At 35.9% G+C, this 14,050-nt stretch overlaps 1 protein-coding gene across 3 annotated transcripts in view; it reads left to right on the plus strand.

The window, feature by feature from the left end:
* Positions 1-13,846, plus strand: part of KCNH5 (potassium voltage-gated channel subfamily H member 5) — a 293,800-nt gene extending 279,954 nt beyond the window's left edge. For 2 of the 3 annotated variants that reach the window (XM_084983190.1, XM_021062628.2), the window contains one exon: positions 11,871-12,876. In XM_084983190.1, the coding sequence (XP_084839316.1) occupies positions 11,871-12,818 (948 nt within the window). In that variant the 3' untranslated portion in view covers positions 12,819-12,876. Of the gene's footprint in view, positions 1-11,870 lie in introns of all 3 variants that reach the window. The other variant, XM_021062620.2, reaches the window with a different exon arrangement.
* The last annotated feature ends 204 nt before the right edge of the window (positions 13,847-14,050 follow it).

Consider the following 14,050-nt stretch of genomic DNA (forward strand, 5'->3'; position numbering starts at 1 on the left):
TACATTAATAGAAAAGCATAATGGTGATGGTTTTTATCAGTTTTTTTCCTTTGAACTTGAGTGTGCTAAAAATTCTATACTGAGACCTTAGAAATAAAATAACTTTATTCTTCTGAACTTTCAAGTGCTAACAAATAGTCACAGTTAAAAATTATAGTTTTTTAGTAGGATTCCTTTTTAATACTACATGTATGCCATGTTTAGATTCTGAGGCAATGCATTTTTTCTTATTCTTATTTAGCAATACCTTAACAATTATTTCCTTTTTATGATAGTTTCTCCAAAATTAGTTAATTTCATTTTTTTTTTTTTTTTTTTTTTTTTAGGACCACACCTATGGCATATGGAAGTTCCCAAGCTAGGGGTCAAATTGGAGCTGTAACTGCCAGCCTACACCACAGCCACCAAAATGCTACATCCACACCACATCTGTGACTTACATGATAGCTCATGGCAACACTGGATCCTTAACCCCCTGAGTGAGGCCAGAGATCAAACCTGCATCCTCATGGAGCCTAGTTGGGTTTGTTACTGTTAAGCCAAATGGGAACTCCCTAATTTCATTTTTGTTTTTGCCTATATCTCAAGTATATAAATGACAGTTTTCAATTCAGCATACTTAATAAAATGTGGTGTTCAAATTTGATTCTCCCGTATGTCTTTTGTCAGTAAAACTATGTGAGTGTTTATTTAATTATTCAACCTGTGTTCATGAATTACGTAATTTATTTTTTTCTTGTTTAATGATCAATGTTTTAGTTTGTCTTGGTGAGTATTTATGGAAATGGTCTTAACTTCATTTATTGATGAATTTATATTTTTTGTTCGAAAGGATTTTTTTGAATTGAAAGTAATTTTGAAAAGTTTATATTTCTAACTATTTTTAGATATTATTTGCATTTCTAATTGGTGGAAAAAAACATAAAATTTACCAACATAATCATTTAAACTGTACAGTCTAGGTTATTAAATATATCCTCATGTTTGTGCCACTGGAAAAAAAATGCAGTGCTTCTGGACATCAGCTTAATTTGATACCCATAGTTAGAGTCAGTCACTTAATTCTTAAATGTGTGGCATTAACTTAGCGGGAGTGAAAATAAGTACAGAAATTGATATTTGAAAGTTGGAAAGAAGACAGATATTTTCCAGTGACAAAATATTGGGTAAATTGGCTACGTATGATACCTGTGATCACCTCCAGGGCTCTAGCTCTATTTACATGTGATCACTTCTCAGGACTCTAGTTCTATTTACATGTGATCCCCTTCTACGTCTCCAGCTCTTTTTACATGTGATCACCTCCCAGGTCTCTACTTCTGTTTACATAGGATCAACCTCCCAGGGCCCTGACTCTATATGAGCAGATTTGAAAGCAGAATATTGGTAGTAAGTGGGCTTATGACTGGTTACGTGTAGCAAGGCATAAGAAGAAAGAGGTGATTACAGGCAAGACTTGGATGGCTTCTGAGCAAATATGAAAGGAATTGAGAACAGGAAAAATAAGATTGACAAATCATTGTACAAAAAGTCCATTAAGACTTAGTTTTGTGGCAAAGATCAAATAATAGATATGACCTCCCACCAAGCCTAATGCCTTCAAAGTAGCTTCCATCATGGAGAAAGAGAGAGAGAAACAGAGACAGAGAGCAACAGAGAGACATGGTATCAAGAAAGCAAATGATTAAACCAGGCTTGGGAATTATGTATAAGAAAGAGCTTTTTGTGAGGCTGAAGGAGTATGAAATTGACTATAAACAGATCAGAAACTTATTTTTTAAGAGATTAATATTGCCAAATAACCTATAAGCTTGGTTTTAAAAAATCATTTGCTATGAGAGCTCAAAATCAAACCTTATGCCCCCAAATTTGCACAGGCAGGAAGATGCTGAGGATGCTCTAGAGCCCTGAATTAGGACAAATTCTCCCATCCCCATATGAGGCTTGTACTATAGAGGAATATGTACAAAGAGGAACATCCAAAGGAATGGAATCAAGAGCCACAGAGAACAATGGATGAGACTGAAAGACTAATAAAGGAATTTACCCCACTGCAGCCGGGATGAGCGGCTTCACAGTGCCTGCCTTGCAGATTCATCATTGCTGTGACCAGTGACTCCTAACCCTCTAGGTCATTATTCCCTGACCTTTTCATGGGAGTGTTAAATCAGTTATCCTGCCCCTGCTCCACTTTTATACATTGTGTGCATGTTTATATATTTTTGTGTGTATAATGCATACATGTGTGTGTGTCTGAGGGGGCAGGTAACTTGTCTTTCTAGTATAGAGGGCACCATTTCTGTCTCCACCATTTCAGAAAATGGTACCACCATTTATACTTTGCTTAGCCAAAAGAGAGACTTTTTAAGAAAAATTACTCTTTTATTGTTCATCCAGCCCATCTGCAAACCCCATCAGTCTTACTGGCAAAATAAATCCAGAATTTTACCACTTGTCACTACCTCCATTTCTGCCTCTCTGGTCTATTCACCAAGATGTCTCACCTGAATTACTCAAAAAGGCCCCTAATTGGTACTCTTCCACAGTCCTTCCCCCCATACCATACTGTGCATTTCTCCCACAGCAGCCTGAGCTGTCCTTTGACAGAAGAAGTTAGTGTGAATCCTCTGCTCCAGACTCTCCCACGAGTTTGCGTCACAGTTAAAAGCCAAGGTCCCTGGCCTCCTCTCCAATCTCCTCTCTAATCATTCTCCCCACGTTACCATGTGCCACCCACACTGTCCTCCTCACAAATATGCAAAGAATTCTCTCAGCTGGGGTTTGCTCCTCTCCCGGTGGACCTGGTGGACGCCTGCCTGCCCAATTCATTCCACAACTATCTCTGTTCCAATGTCACTTCCTTCCTTTTCCTGTATCCTTATACTTTCTGTTTGTTTGTTTGTTTGTTTTGTAGCTCACATCATCTTCTGACATTTTATGTAATATTTAATTCATTTTGTTTTGTTTACTGATGTGTACCTAACTCCATAACAGGGACTGAAACATGGTAGATGTTTAACAAATTCTCATAATGTGAACAAATATCTTGTTTGCTGTTGTCTCCCATCATTCATAAGTATCACAAAATAAATGCTGTTAGGCTGAAGAATAGGATGGACCCAGGTTTATCTAGGTGCTACATGATAGCCTTCCAGCAGGGCTATCTCTATGGCTGCTCAACCTGTGCAGCCTCTCAGGCCTTGCACTTAGAAGAGCTCCGCTCTCAGTTTAATGCTCTGCCACTGCTGTCTGGAAATTCTTAATAGTTTTGAACAAAGAGACCTGATTTTTTTGGTAGTGATATAACCCACACACCATAAATTCACCATTTTAAAGTGTGTATTTCAGTGTTTTTTTAGTTTATTTGTAAAGTTATGCAGCTATCAACACTATCTAATTCCAGAACATTCTCATTACCCCCAAGAGAAACCCCACACCTGCTAGTAGTCATTCCTCATTTCCCATGCCCCAGGCTTCTTTCAAAGTGTAGCATGTATCAGTACTTCATTTCTTTTAATAGCTGAGTAACATTCCATTGTATGGTTGTACCACATTTTGTTTTCTGTTTTATCATTTAATATTTGGGTTGTTTCTACTTTGGGGCTATCATAAATAATGCTACTATGAACATTCATGTACTTTTTGGTGTGTGTGTCTGCATATTTTAATTTTTCTTGGATATGTCCTTGGAGAGGAATTACTGGGTCATATGGCTACTTTATGTCTAACTTTTTGAGAAACTGCCAAGCTGTTTTCCACAGAGGCTGTACCATTTTATATTCCCACTAGCAGCGTATGAGGGTTACAGTTTCTCTACATCCTCCCAAAACTCAGTATTTACTTGTCACCTTTTTATCACAGCCATCCTAGAAGATGTGAAGTATATCTCATTGTAGTTTTGACTGGCATTTCTCTGATGACTAATGATGCTGAACTTCTTTTCATGGAATTATATATATCATCTTTGGAGAAATGTCTATTCGAATTCTTTGACTATTTTAAATTTTTTTGGCTTTTATTTGTTGAATCATAACAGTTCTTTATGTGTTCTAGATACTAGATCTATATCAGATATATGATTTTCAAACAGTTTTTCCCATTCTGTGAGTTTTTTACATTCTTGATAATGTCCTTTGAAGACACTTATAAAAATGATTTTTATTTTTTTCCATTATAGTTGGTTTACAGTGTTCTGTCAATTTTCTACTATACAGCAAATTGACCCAGTTACACACACACACACACACACACACACACACACACACACTCTCACATATATATATATTCTTTTTCTCACATTATCCTCCATCATGCTCCATCACAAGTGACTAGATATAGTTCCCAGTGCTACACAGCAGGATCTCATTGCTTATCCATTCCAAAAGTAATACTCTGCATCTATTAACCCCAATTTCCCAATCCATCCTGCTCTCTCCCCCTCCCCCTTGGCAACCACAAGTCTATTCTCCAAGTCCATGATCTTCTTTTCTGTGGAAAGGTTCATTTGTGCCATATATTAGATTCCAGATATAAGTGATATTATATGGTATTTGTCTTTCTTTTTCTGACTTACTTCACTTAGTATGAGAGTCTAGTTCCATCCATGTTGCTGCAAATGGCATTATCTTGTTCTTTTTTTATGGCTGAGTAGTATTCCCTTGTGTATAAGTACCACAAGGGACATATACACATTTATCTTTCAATGGACTTTTGGGTTGTTTTCATGTCTTGGCTATTGTGAAAGTGCTGCAATGAACATATGGGTGCATGTGTCTTTTCCAAGGAAAGTTTTGTCTGAGTACATGCCCAAGAATGGGATTGCTGGGTCATATGGTAGTATTATACTCAATTTTATGAGGTACCTCCATACTGTTTTCCATAGTGGTTGTACTGATTTACATTCCTACCAACAGTGTAGGAGACACTTTTTGGAACATTTTGAATTTTGGTGAGGTCTATTGTATTTATTTTATATTTTTGGCAGCTTGAGATTTAGGTATCTAAGAAAGCTTTACCTAATTCAAGGCCACTAGTAATGGTTCATTACTAGTATATAGAAATATAACTAATTTTTATATTGATTTTGTAGCCTACATTCTTGCTGAATGCCTTTATCAGCTCTAATAGTTTTTTGTGTACACACAAGAGAATGTGGATTTCTTAGAATTTTCTGTACACCTATATTGTGTCATCTCTAAATAGAGATAACTTTAATTCTTCTTTTTCATTCTAGATGGCTTTCATTTCATTTTCTTGACAATTTCCGTGGCTAGAACCTTCAGCACAATGATGACTAGGATTGGCAGGATGGTACATGCTTGTCTTTTCTGAACTCAGGGGGAGAGCTTTTGGTATTGTACCATTAAGTGTGATGTTAGAGGCTTTGAACTTTTATGTCGTATTTGCCCCTGTATATTATTATGTAGCTGGCCCTGCCTTATAAAGAAGAACACAGTTGGGTTGAGGATTAAGGGATAAGTAAAAGTTCCTCCAGCAGGTGAGAAGGAAGAAAGAAAACAATGTGTAGTGTTAGATTCTGGATCACAGAGTGATTCAGTGTGGCTAGTGTATGAAGGTCAGGGGAGAATGAAGGAAACAGAGGTTGAAGAGGCAGGTTGGCTGAACCACAGTAGGCTTTCTGACTTTATTAAAGAGCTTTAGTTTTACTCTGATTTTTTTTAAGCTGGGACACTATCTTAATTGATATGTAATAGCAAAGAATGGAATAAAGAGAAATGGGGCTGGAAATGGAAGCAGCAAAGACTAGCAATATTTGAGACAGTGAACCTAAACTTTGCCAGGTTTCACTTGGAATTCTTGCTTTTGAAGACTTTGATCTATTCTTTTATTATTGTTATTGTGGATGTTCCTGGACTAGATATCAAACCTGTGCCATAGCAGTCACCTGAGCCACTGAAGTGATAACACATGACACCTAATGTGGTGTAACACAAGAGAACTCCTCTTTTAGTATTTTTAAAAATGAATGAAACTTCAGTGATAAAGATATGTACTTTGGAATTATACTAACATCAGTAATGCCGTTTACAATCTATGTTTTGTTCCTTAAGAAAAATATATTTTATATTTATGACAGTCTGGAGAATTAAGAATTAATGATCTTTTATATGGTTAAAAAAATAGGACCTGGAGCATTTCATTAGTAAATTCTGTAATTGTATCTGTAATTCTAGAATATTATGCTTTTGCATCTATTGCACACCCTTAGTCACATTAGGCATTTTCCAACACATTAACAAAATCAAAAGACATTCCTTTTCTCACTTCCTTCCTTACTTTTTCTTTACATTAGTCATTTAATTAATTTCTTAAAGTTTATCTAGTGCCAAAGAGGCTGGCTAAATCAAGAAACACATTCCTTGCCCTTGAGGAGCCTGTATAGATCTATGAGTGGCTGAAATGAAGCAAGGCAGCCTTATTTCAAAACAGAGTGAGCTGTTGTTGTTACTCTTCATTCACATATTTAATTGTTGAATGGCCACCTGCCACAGCTCTGTCACTGTGGCCTTTGTTAAGAAAAGTTTATAGCACCCGATATATACAGGGTAGTGCTTAAAAATTACTGCTTTATTATATTCATTCATTTAAATGTTGGAATGGGCTGAAAGGAGTAGAATTAGGATTAGTGACTAAGTATATAGAAATGGTAGAAAGAACAGAAGAACCAAATCAACCAGCTCCTTAATAGTCAGGTGAATTGGAGCTGTTTTTTGATCATAGAGCTATCAATTCCTAGTCAACTGTGTAGATTCGCAGATCCAGAAAGAGATGGGCCATTTCAGAAAGCACACCTCTTATCTTCCAAATTACATAACACTAAATCTGTGTCATTAAATAAATGATTCTAGCCCTCCCCCCCCCCTTGCCTTTATTGGATTTCAAAGTTCAGTACACATTCAAATTATTCAATTTTGATATCCCTTTTATGATCAAATGTCCTACTTTTTGAAATGGAAAGCTCAGTTGGCCATGTTCCCTGTTAAGTTTAAGAAGCTTTTATCATTTAAATAAATTAAACCTTCCAGCATGGGCTCTGCAGAACATAATGAAGCAAGGAGAAGAAAAGCTTAAATGAAATAAACCTCTTTGGTGTTAGAAATAGTACAGGCTATTGTGCACTGTACCAATAAATGTGTGGATGGAATCATGGCCTGATGCATGATTTTTCTTTTCTAATTTTGTCCTTAATTTTTTGGTTTTCATTAGCAATTCGATTTGCCATTGGGAAAAAGATAGACACAGAATACATGAAGTACAAGAGGTTCTAGGTTATTAACACTGAGAGGAAAAAAAATATTGCATTTGTAAAAGCTGGTTTCTTTTAACACCATGTTGATAATTATAAATATATATATATATATTTATTTTACATGATTTAACTCATATAAGTTGATCTCCTATGAACTTCACTCAGATTCTTTAAAATTTTCTAAAATAGTTTTTGAAAGATTTTTCTTTTTTAATCTTTGTCTCCTAAAAAAAAATCATCATTTCCATGTTACGATTAAGTATAATTACTCTGTATAGCTATGTACCGAATTATAGAATTTGCAGGAAAATTTTTGCTTTCTCTATGACACGTTGCCAATGTAAGAATCAGATGGAATATGAAAGTTTTGTTGTTTAAAGAGTCTTTCAGTTGCCAAAATCTAGCATGTAGACACCTTAATTTAAAATAAGAATACACCATTTTTGAAGGTTTAACTAAATAAAATTTATCAATCTTTCCATTTCTTATTAAGTTGTACCACTTCATTATACATGACTAAAGTTAGAGGTAAAAAGTACTTAGAAGGAAAGATTCAGCATGGGTTCAGATACTTTATTTGATAACTTTTATGCTTTTGATGGTGATGTAAAATAATTTCTATCCTATTACTAAGGAGACTACATGATGAAATGTAGTCTCCTTAGTAATAAGAATGCATGGTTATTCAAAAGTGGAATTCAGAATCATAATGTTATCTTCAAAACTATGAGGACTTATGGGAGGGCTTATTATGCTCAATGTTTGTGAAATACAGTGAGTTACATTAGATGATCTTGCTATTTTATATTCTTATTTGTTATATAATATATTCTTCATAACTTAAGATAAGCACAAAGTTATTATACTTTACATGTAAGACATAGATCAAGTGGTGGTGGCACCTCAGTAGATTTTTAATCTTTACACTTTGTAAATATGACAAAATCAACTCTTTTTTTCATTTCTTTGTTTTTAATTTCAGGACCTATATGTATTATCTTACCTTGTATTAGGAAAGTTTTGCTTTGTCATTGGCTAGGAAAATGAGTTCTTAATGGATTCTATTCAGTTCTTACAGTTGAAGGATTCTGATCCAAGTTCTTTAAAGATCAATTTGTTAACTCTCTACTTGTCCAACAAGCACAGAGCCTCAGTTGTTTGTTTAGCTCACCTCTTCCATGGTTCACCATGGCAAATGCTCTGTGAAGGGTTACCTGTTGGGTGTTAACCTGCTGTACCACTGCATAGTTCATCTACTCCATGGTCCAGGTTTTCACAAGGTTCAGGAGATGGAATCCAAGTTTTCTTGGGGAGTTATAGTAGAGGGTGATGGTTGACACGATTTGGAATCTAACTCCTTGAGTCTGTGTTCTGGACACTTACTAGTTGTGTGACCTCATGCAAACCATTTAAACTCTCTGTTCCTAGTTTGCTGTCCTATAACATGAGAATAATAGGACCTAATAGAGTAGTTAAGACAGTTATGTGAGATAGTATGATTGTGGAAGTGACATCTTTGCTATAAGAAAACTTTTTATAACTATTTTCCAATAAATCATAATTTCTGTTCTTTCATCTAAAGAAATCATTAATTTCTTTAATAATTTAGTCTTATTCAGTAAACTCCATTCAATCCAATAGTTTTATGGATTAGCAATGAGGTCCTGCTGTGTGGCACTGGGAACTATGTCTAGTCACTTATGATGGAGCATGATAATGTGAGAAAAAAGAATGTATACATGTATATGTAGCTGGGTCGCCATGCTGTAGAAAATTGACAGAACACTGTAAACCAGCTATAATGGAAAAAAATAAAAACCATGATATAAAAAGTGCCCTCTGGCTTAAAAGCTTGGTTATGGTATACTGTTGATAAAATCCAAATGTGAACTCTCAGGATTATGTCTTCCAGGTACAAAATCTCATTTTTTTTTTTCTTTCTCATTTCCTTTTGCATCTTCTTGGTGGCAAATTATGCCAAACCAGTTCTATCTCATTTGTCCCTGATGCAGACGGGCAGCCTGGCCCTGTGACTCCCTTTGTACTAAGTAGCTTGACTTAGGAATCTTTGTTCTCTGCTTAATAGTAGCAGTGCAAACACTTTCGTTAGTTCTTGGTTGGTGGGGAGGAACTCGCTGGTGGTGGAGGGGCAGGAAAGTCGGAGAAAGAAAGCTGTTTTTTTCTGACATTTTACATGGGCACATTACACCCTTAAAGCACAAAGCATCCCAAACTTGGTAAGCACACAATAATTATAAGCAATTATTAGCCATTATATTGAAAATGTTAAACATAAAGCTATGGCCTAAGATGCCCAGAGAGTCTCAGTTTCCAGGAAACCCAAGTCTTTCATAAACGATGTACTTCACATGGCAGCACACATGGACATCACAGAGACAATAATATTCTGTCTATTACATGCCAATAGGGCTCCCAAATTTAGAAGACAAAAAACAAAGACACCCAGTTAAATTTAATTTCAGGTAACAACAAATACTTTTAAAAGTATGAATATGTCCCATGCAGATAAAAAATGTATTATTTCTTAGTATAAGTCTGTCCTAAATATTGCATGGATGTCCTGAATTTTATCTGGCCCTCTTATGTGCCAAGCACCTGTCCTCCTCCACTCTTCATTTGAAGTAGATGCTTTTTTCATCAAATGTGAGGGTAATCTCCATTACCACACTGCACAAGTTACTTAGCTAACTACTTTTAACAAAATCAAACAAGGTCTGAGTTGAGTGGGAAGGAGGAGGTCGTCAATCATTTACATCATTCTCCTCATGTTAGTTCATAGAATCAAAGTAAGTGCCTTTTCAATAGAAGGGGATGACATAGGAATATAGTATCTGTGTTTGCATGTTTGGATTTGTCTAGTCCCCAAAAGTGTTACTACCTTGAAGTATCAGCACAAGCCTTGTTTACTTAGGAAGGATAAGAAATATGTCAACCCTTTGAAAGACTTCTAATTAAACCACTGGAGCTTTGATGTCAGACAGTGATTCGTATTACATTTTCTAAAAAGATCCAATTTCGTGTGCCAGTAGAGAAGGACAAACATGCTGGTCTTTATAGATAGTTATTGAATGTGGAGAATATTTATTTTAAAATACAAGTTATTACCACTTGATAAACAGTATTTAGTGCATCAATCTCGATTTAGAAAATATGCTCTTAGAGGATTGCTCCTCCCTGACTTTTCTGTTAACAGTGATCATTATTAGTGTTGGTTTCTAAAATATGATCAATGATTATATGTAATTCCTGAAAGCTTTTGAATCTTCAAGAGGTGATGAAAATAGTCTCAAACAGAAAGTGTTTTATTAGAGTTCAAGGGAGACAACCAACACATTTTGAGTGTCTATACGTGCTAGGGACTATGCATTTCACATCTAACCAAGAAGTTTTAGTGAGTGAAGGTGATGGAGGTAAGTCATTTTGCCAGCAACATAAAATTGTCTGATTTTGAAAGCACATTAATATAACCCTCTTATGAATATTCCTTATAACCCCCATCTATAGTTATTTTGTTCTTTAGAAGATTTTGTACAAAAATCCCACACTTACCAAATTCACTTCTAACTCTGATAATATCAAGTGGTAATTTCTTATAGTCAACCTTTTTTTTTTTTTTTTAGTTTCTCTTGATGGAGTTATAAATTCTCCCAAATATCATTTTCAAAGTATATTTTTAATAAAATATATACTTATTTGAATATACTCATCTAACACCACATGTACTGTGTACTTAATTTTACATTCAAATTTTAAAGAATTTTGGAATTCGAAGAGCCCAACCTCCTACCCAGTGATAGTATTACACAGACAACATCCTTACTTTCTGTTTGAATATTTTAGTGGTGTGAATTTCATGAGTTTTCAAGGCAGTTTATTCAATTAATAGATAACAGTTTGAAATGAAGTTTGTTTACTGACCTGGTATGTATCGTTCAAAAGCTTCTACCTATAGATCCTTGTTCTGTCCTCTGAAGCCACATAAATAAATTTAATCTCTCCTCCCACCCAACCCAGGTGTTATGTCAGTAAATTGGAACTTTTCAGATTTTTTTAGCCTGGATCTCTTACTTTTTGTCTCTAAACAGAGGATGACATTAAAAATGGTTTTGAATCATACTTATTTAAACTATTAAAAAGCAAAACTTATACAAATAGTAGTGTACTGCAAGGAAATTTAAGAGAGAATTTTGTTTTCTTATGCATATATGAACACACGTGTGTGTGTGTGTGTGTGTGTGTGCGTGTATTAGATAATTATGTTTACATACTTGAGTATGTTCTATGAAATAGGGGCATAAACCAGAAAGCAAATATCTCTATCCAGTTGTCTCTTTGCTACACTTGCCTCTGATACACAAAGAGCAGAACTAAATAAGCCAAGCAAGCTTTCTCAGTGTGTCTATGCTGGATTTTAAGCATTTTGCATCTGTTAACTGGCATTAGAATATTTTTGCCTTTTGTTCTTACCCTCTCTTCAAGAGTTTCCTTTGTAAAACAAAGCACATCTGGTATCTTGTCACACAATTGTAAATTCCTCTGTTTTTATGGTCACATTTTGAATCTCTCTCCCCCTCCACAGATCATTTTCCGCAAAATCAGTGATGTGAAGAAAGAAGAGGAGGAGCGTCTCAGGCAAAAGAACGAGGTCACACTCAGCATCCCCGTGGACCACCCTGTCAGGAAGCTCTTCCAGAAGTTCAAGCAGCAGAAGGAGCTGCGGAATCAGGGATCCACACAGAGTGACCCCGAGCGGAACCAGCTACAGGTGGAAAGTCACTCCTTCCAGAATGGAGCCTCCATCACCGGCACCAGTGTGGTCACCGTGTCGCAGATCACACCCATTCAGACATCTCTGGCCTACGTGAAAACCAGCGAGTCCCTGAAGCAGAACAACCGCGATGCCATGGAGCGTAAGCCCAGTGGCGGGGCTGACGCTAAATGTCTCAAAGTCAACAGCCCCATAAGAATGAAAAACGGCAACGGGAAAGGTTGGCTGCGACTGAAGAATAATATGGGAGCCCACGAGGAGAAAAAGGAAGACTGGAATAATGTCACTAAAGCTGAGTCGATGGGGCTCTTGTCCGAGGACCCCAAGGGCAGCGACTCAGAGAACAGTGTGACCAAAAACCCATTAAGGAAAACAGATTCCTGTGACAGTGGGATTACAAAAAGTGACCTTCGTTTGGATAAGGCTGGGGAGGCGCGAAGTCCGCTGGAGCACAGCCCCATCCAGGCTGATGCCAAGCACCCCTTTTATCCCATCCCGGAGCAGGCCTTACAAACCACATTGCAGGAAGTCAAACACGAACTCAAAGAGGACATTCAGCTGCTGAGCTGCAGAATGACTGCCCTGGAGAAGCAGGTGGCAGAAATTTTAAAAATACTCTCAGAAAAAAGTGTGCCCCAGACCTCTTCTCCCAAATCCCAAATGCCACTCCAAGTACCTCCCCAAATACCCTGTCAGGATATTTTTAGTGTTTCAAGGCCTGAGTCACCTGAATCTGACAAAGATGAAATCCACTTTTAATAGACATATATATATATACATATATATTTGTTAATATATTAAAAGCAGTATATACGTCTATATACATGTGTGTATATACAGTATATACATATATATATATATTTTCACTTGCTTTCAATATGATGAACACAATATGGATTTTGATATGTAAATATTGCATGTCCAGCTGGATTCTGGCCTGCCAAAGAAGATAATTATTAAAAACATAGATATCGCTTGTATATTATGCAGTTGACTGCATGTACACTTTACATTTATTTATAATCTCTATTCTATAATTTTAAAAAAGTATGGTTTTTGTTAACCAAGGCAATGTATGTAATAGTTAAAGAATCAGGGTCCAACCTGCCAATGTTGCCACGACAAATTTGATCTCAGGCTGAGTATATTGAGCTGTCATTTCTTCACTCTTTTAAGTTAAAATTATACATTAATGCCAAGGTAGCAGTCAACTTTTTAAACTGCTAGTGCCATTTTATGATCTATTTCCACAGGATATTTTTCTGTAACTTAGTGTTAGGTTATTTTCCCCAACAGGCAATGTTTGCTCCTTTAAATGACTGTTTTGTTGCCTCAGTTAGATAGCAATGTGGGATACTGAGAACTTATTGCTATGGGGTTTGCGCATGGACTGCATTTTCGCTTAACTATACCTCTCCTTTTTTAACGTTATACTTAGGTAGTAATCATTAACTCTTATGTAAGGATTCTCCTTCTCGCTCTGTCTTGGAAAATAGCCACCATCTTGTAAGCTTATTATCAACCCCCCAAATACTGAACTATTAATATTGTGTATATTATTATAGAAATACTGCACTACAGGGTAAAGGGCCTTTTAATGACTCATGTTAGAGATGGTGATTTTGGAAAGGTGATGAATGTTTTACATTTGTGTTTTTAAAACTTGCTCAAGGGTGAAGTTGAAAGGCTCTTCGTAAAGAAACAAACAAGCAATCACAGAAACATTTAGGTAATCATATCAAAATTTTAATTATAGTGATATGAAATAAAAGAAGAATGTAAATGGATAGACAAGTTTTTGTAGCATATCTGTGTCTTATAAACATAGGTATGGAATTTTTCACACCTGATTCTTACTGCTTATAGAGATGACACATGAAATGTGGCTAAAAAGAAAAAAAAGCAACAAAACTAAAAGTAGACCTTAAGTTGCTCAACTCAGATAATTGTTTTCTATAATTTTATTCTTGGTTAAAATTTTCTAAAGCTTT

This window comes from Sus scrofa, chromosome 1 (genome assembly GCF_054392235.1).
Source record: "Sus scrofa isolate SSC_HxYL_T2T_F1_AM1 chromosome 1, Sscrofa_HxYL_maternal_Yorkshire_Landrace_v2.0, whole genome shotgun sequence".
In the NCBI taxonomy this organism is placed as follows: Eukaryota; Metazoa; Chordata; class Mammalia; order Artiodactyla; family Suidae; genus Sus; species Sus scrofa.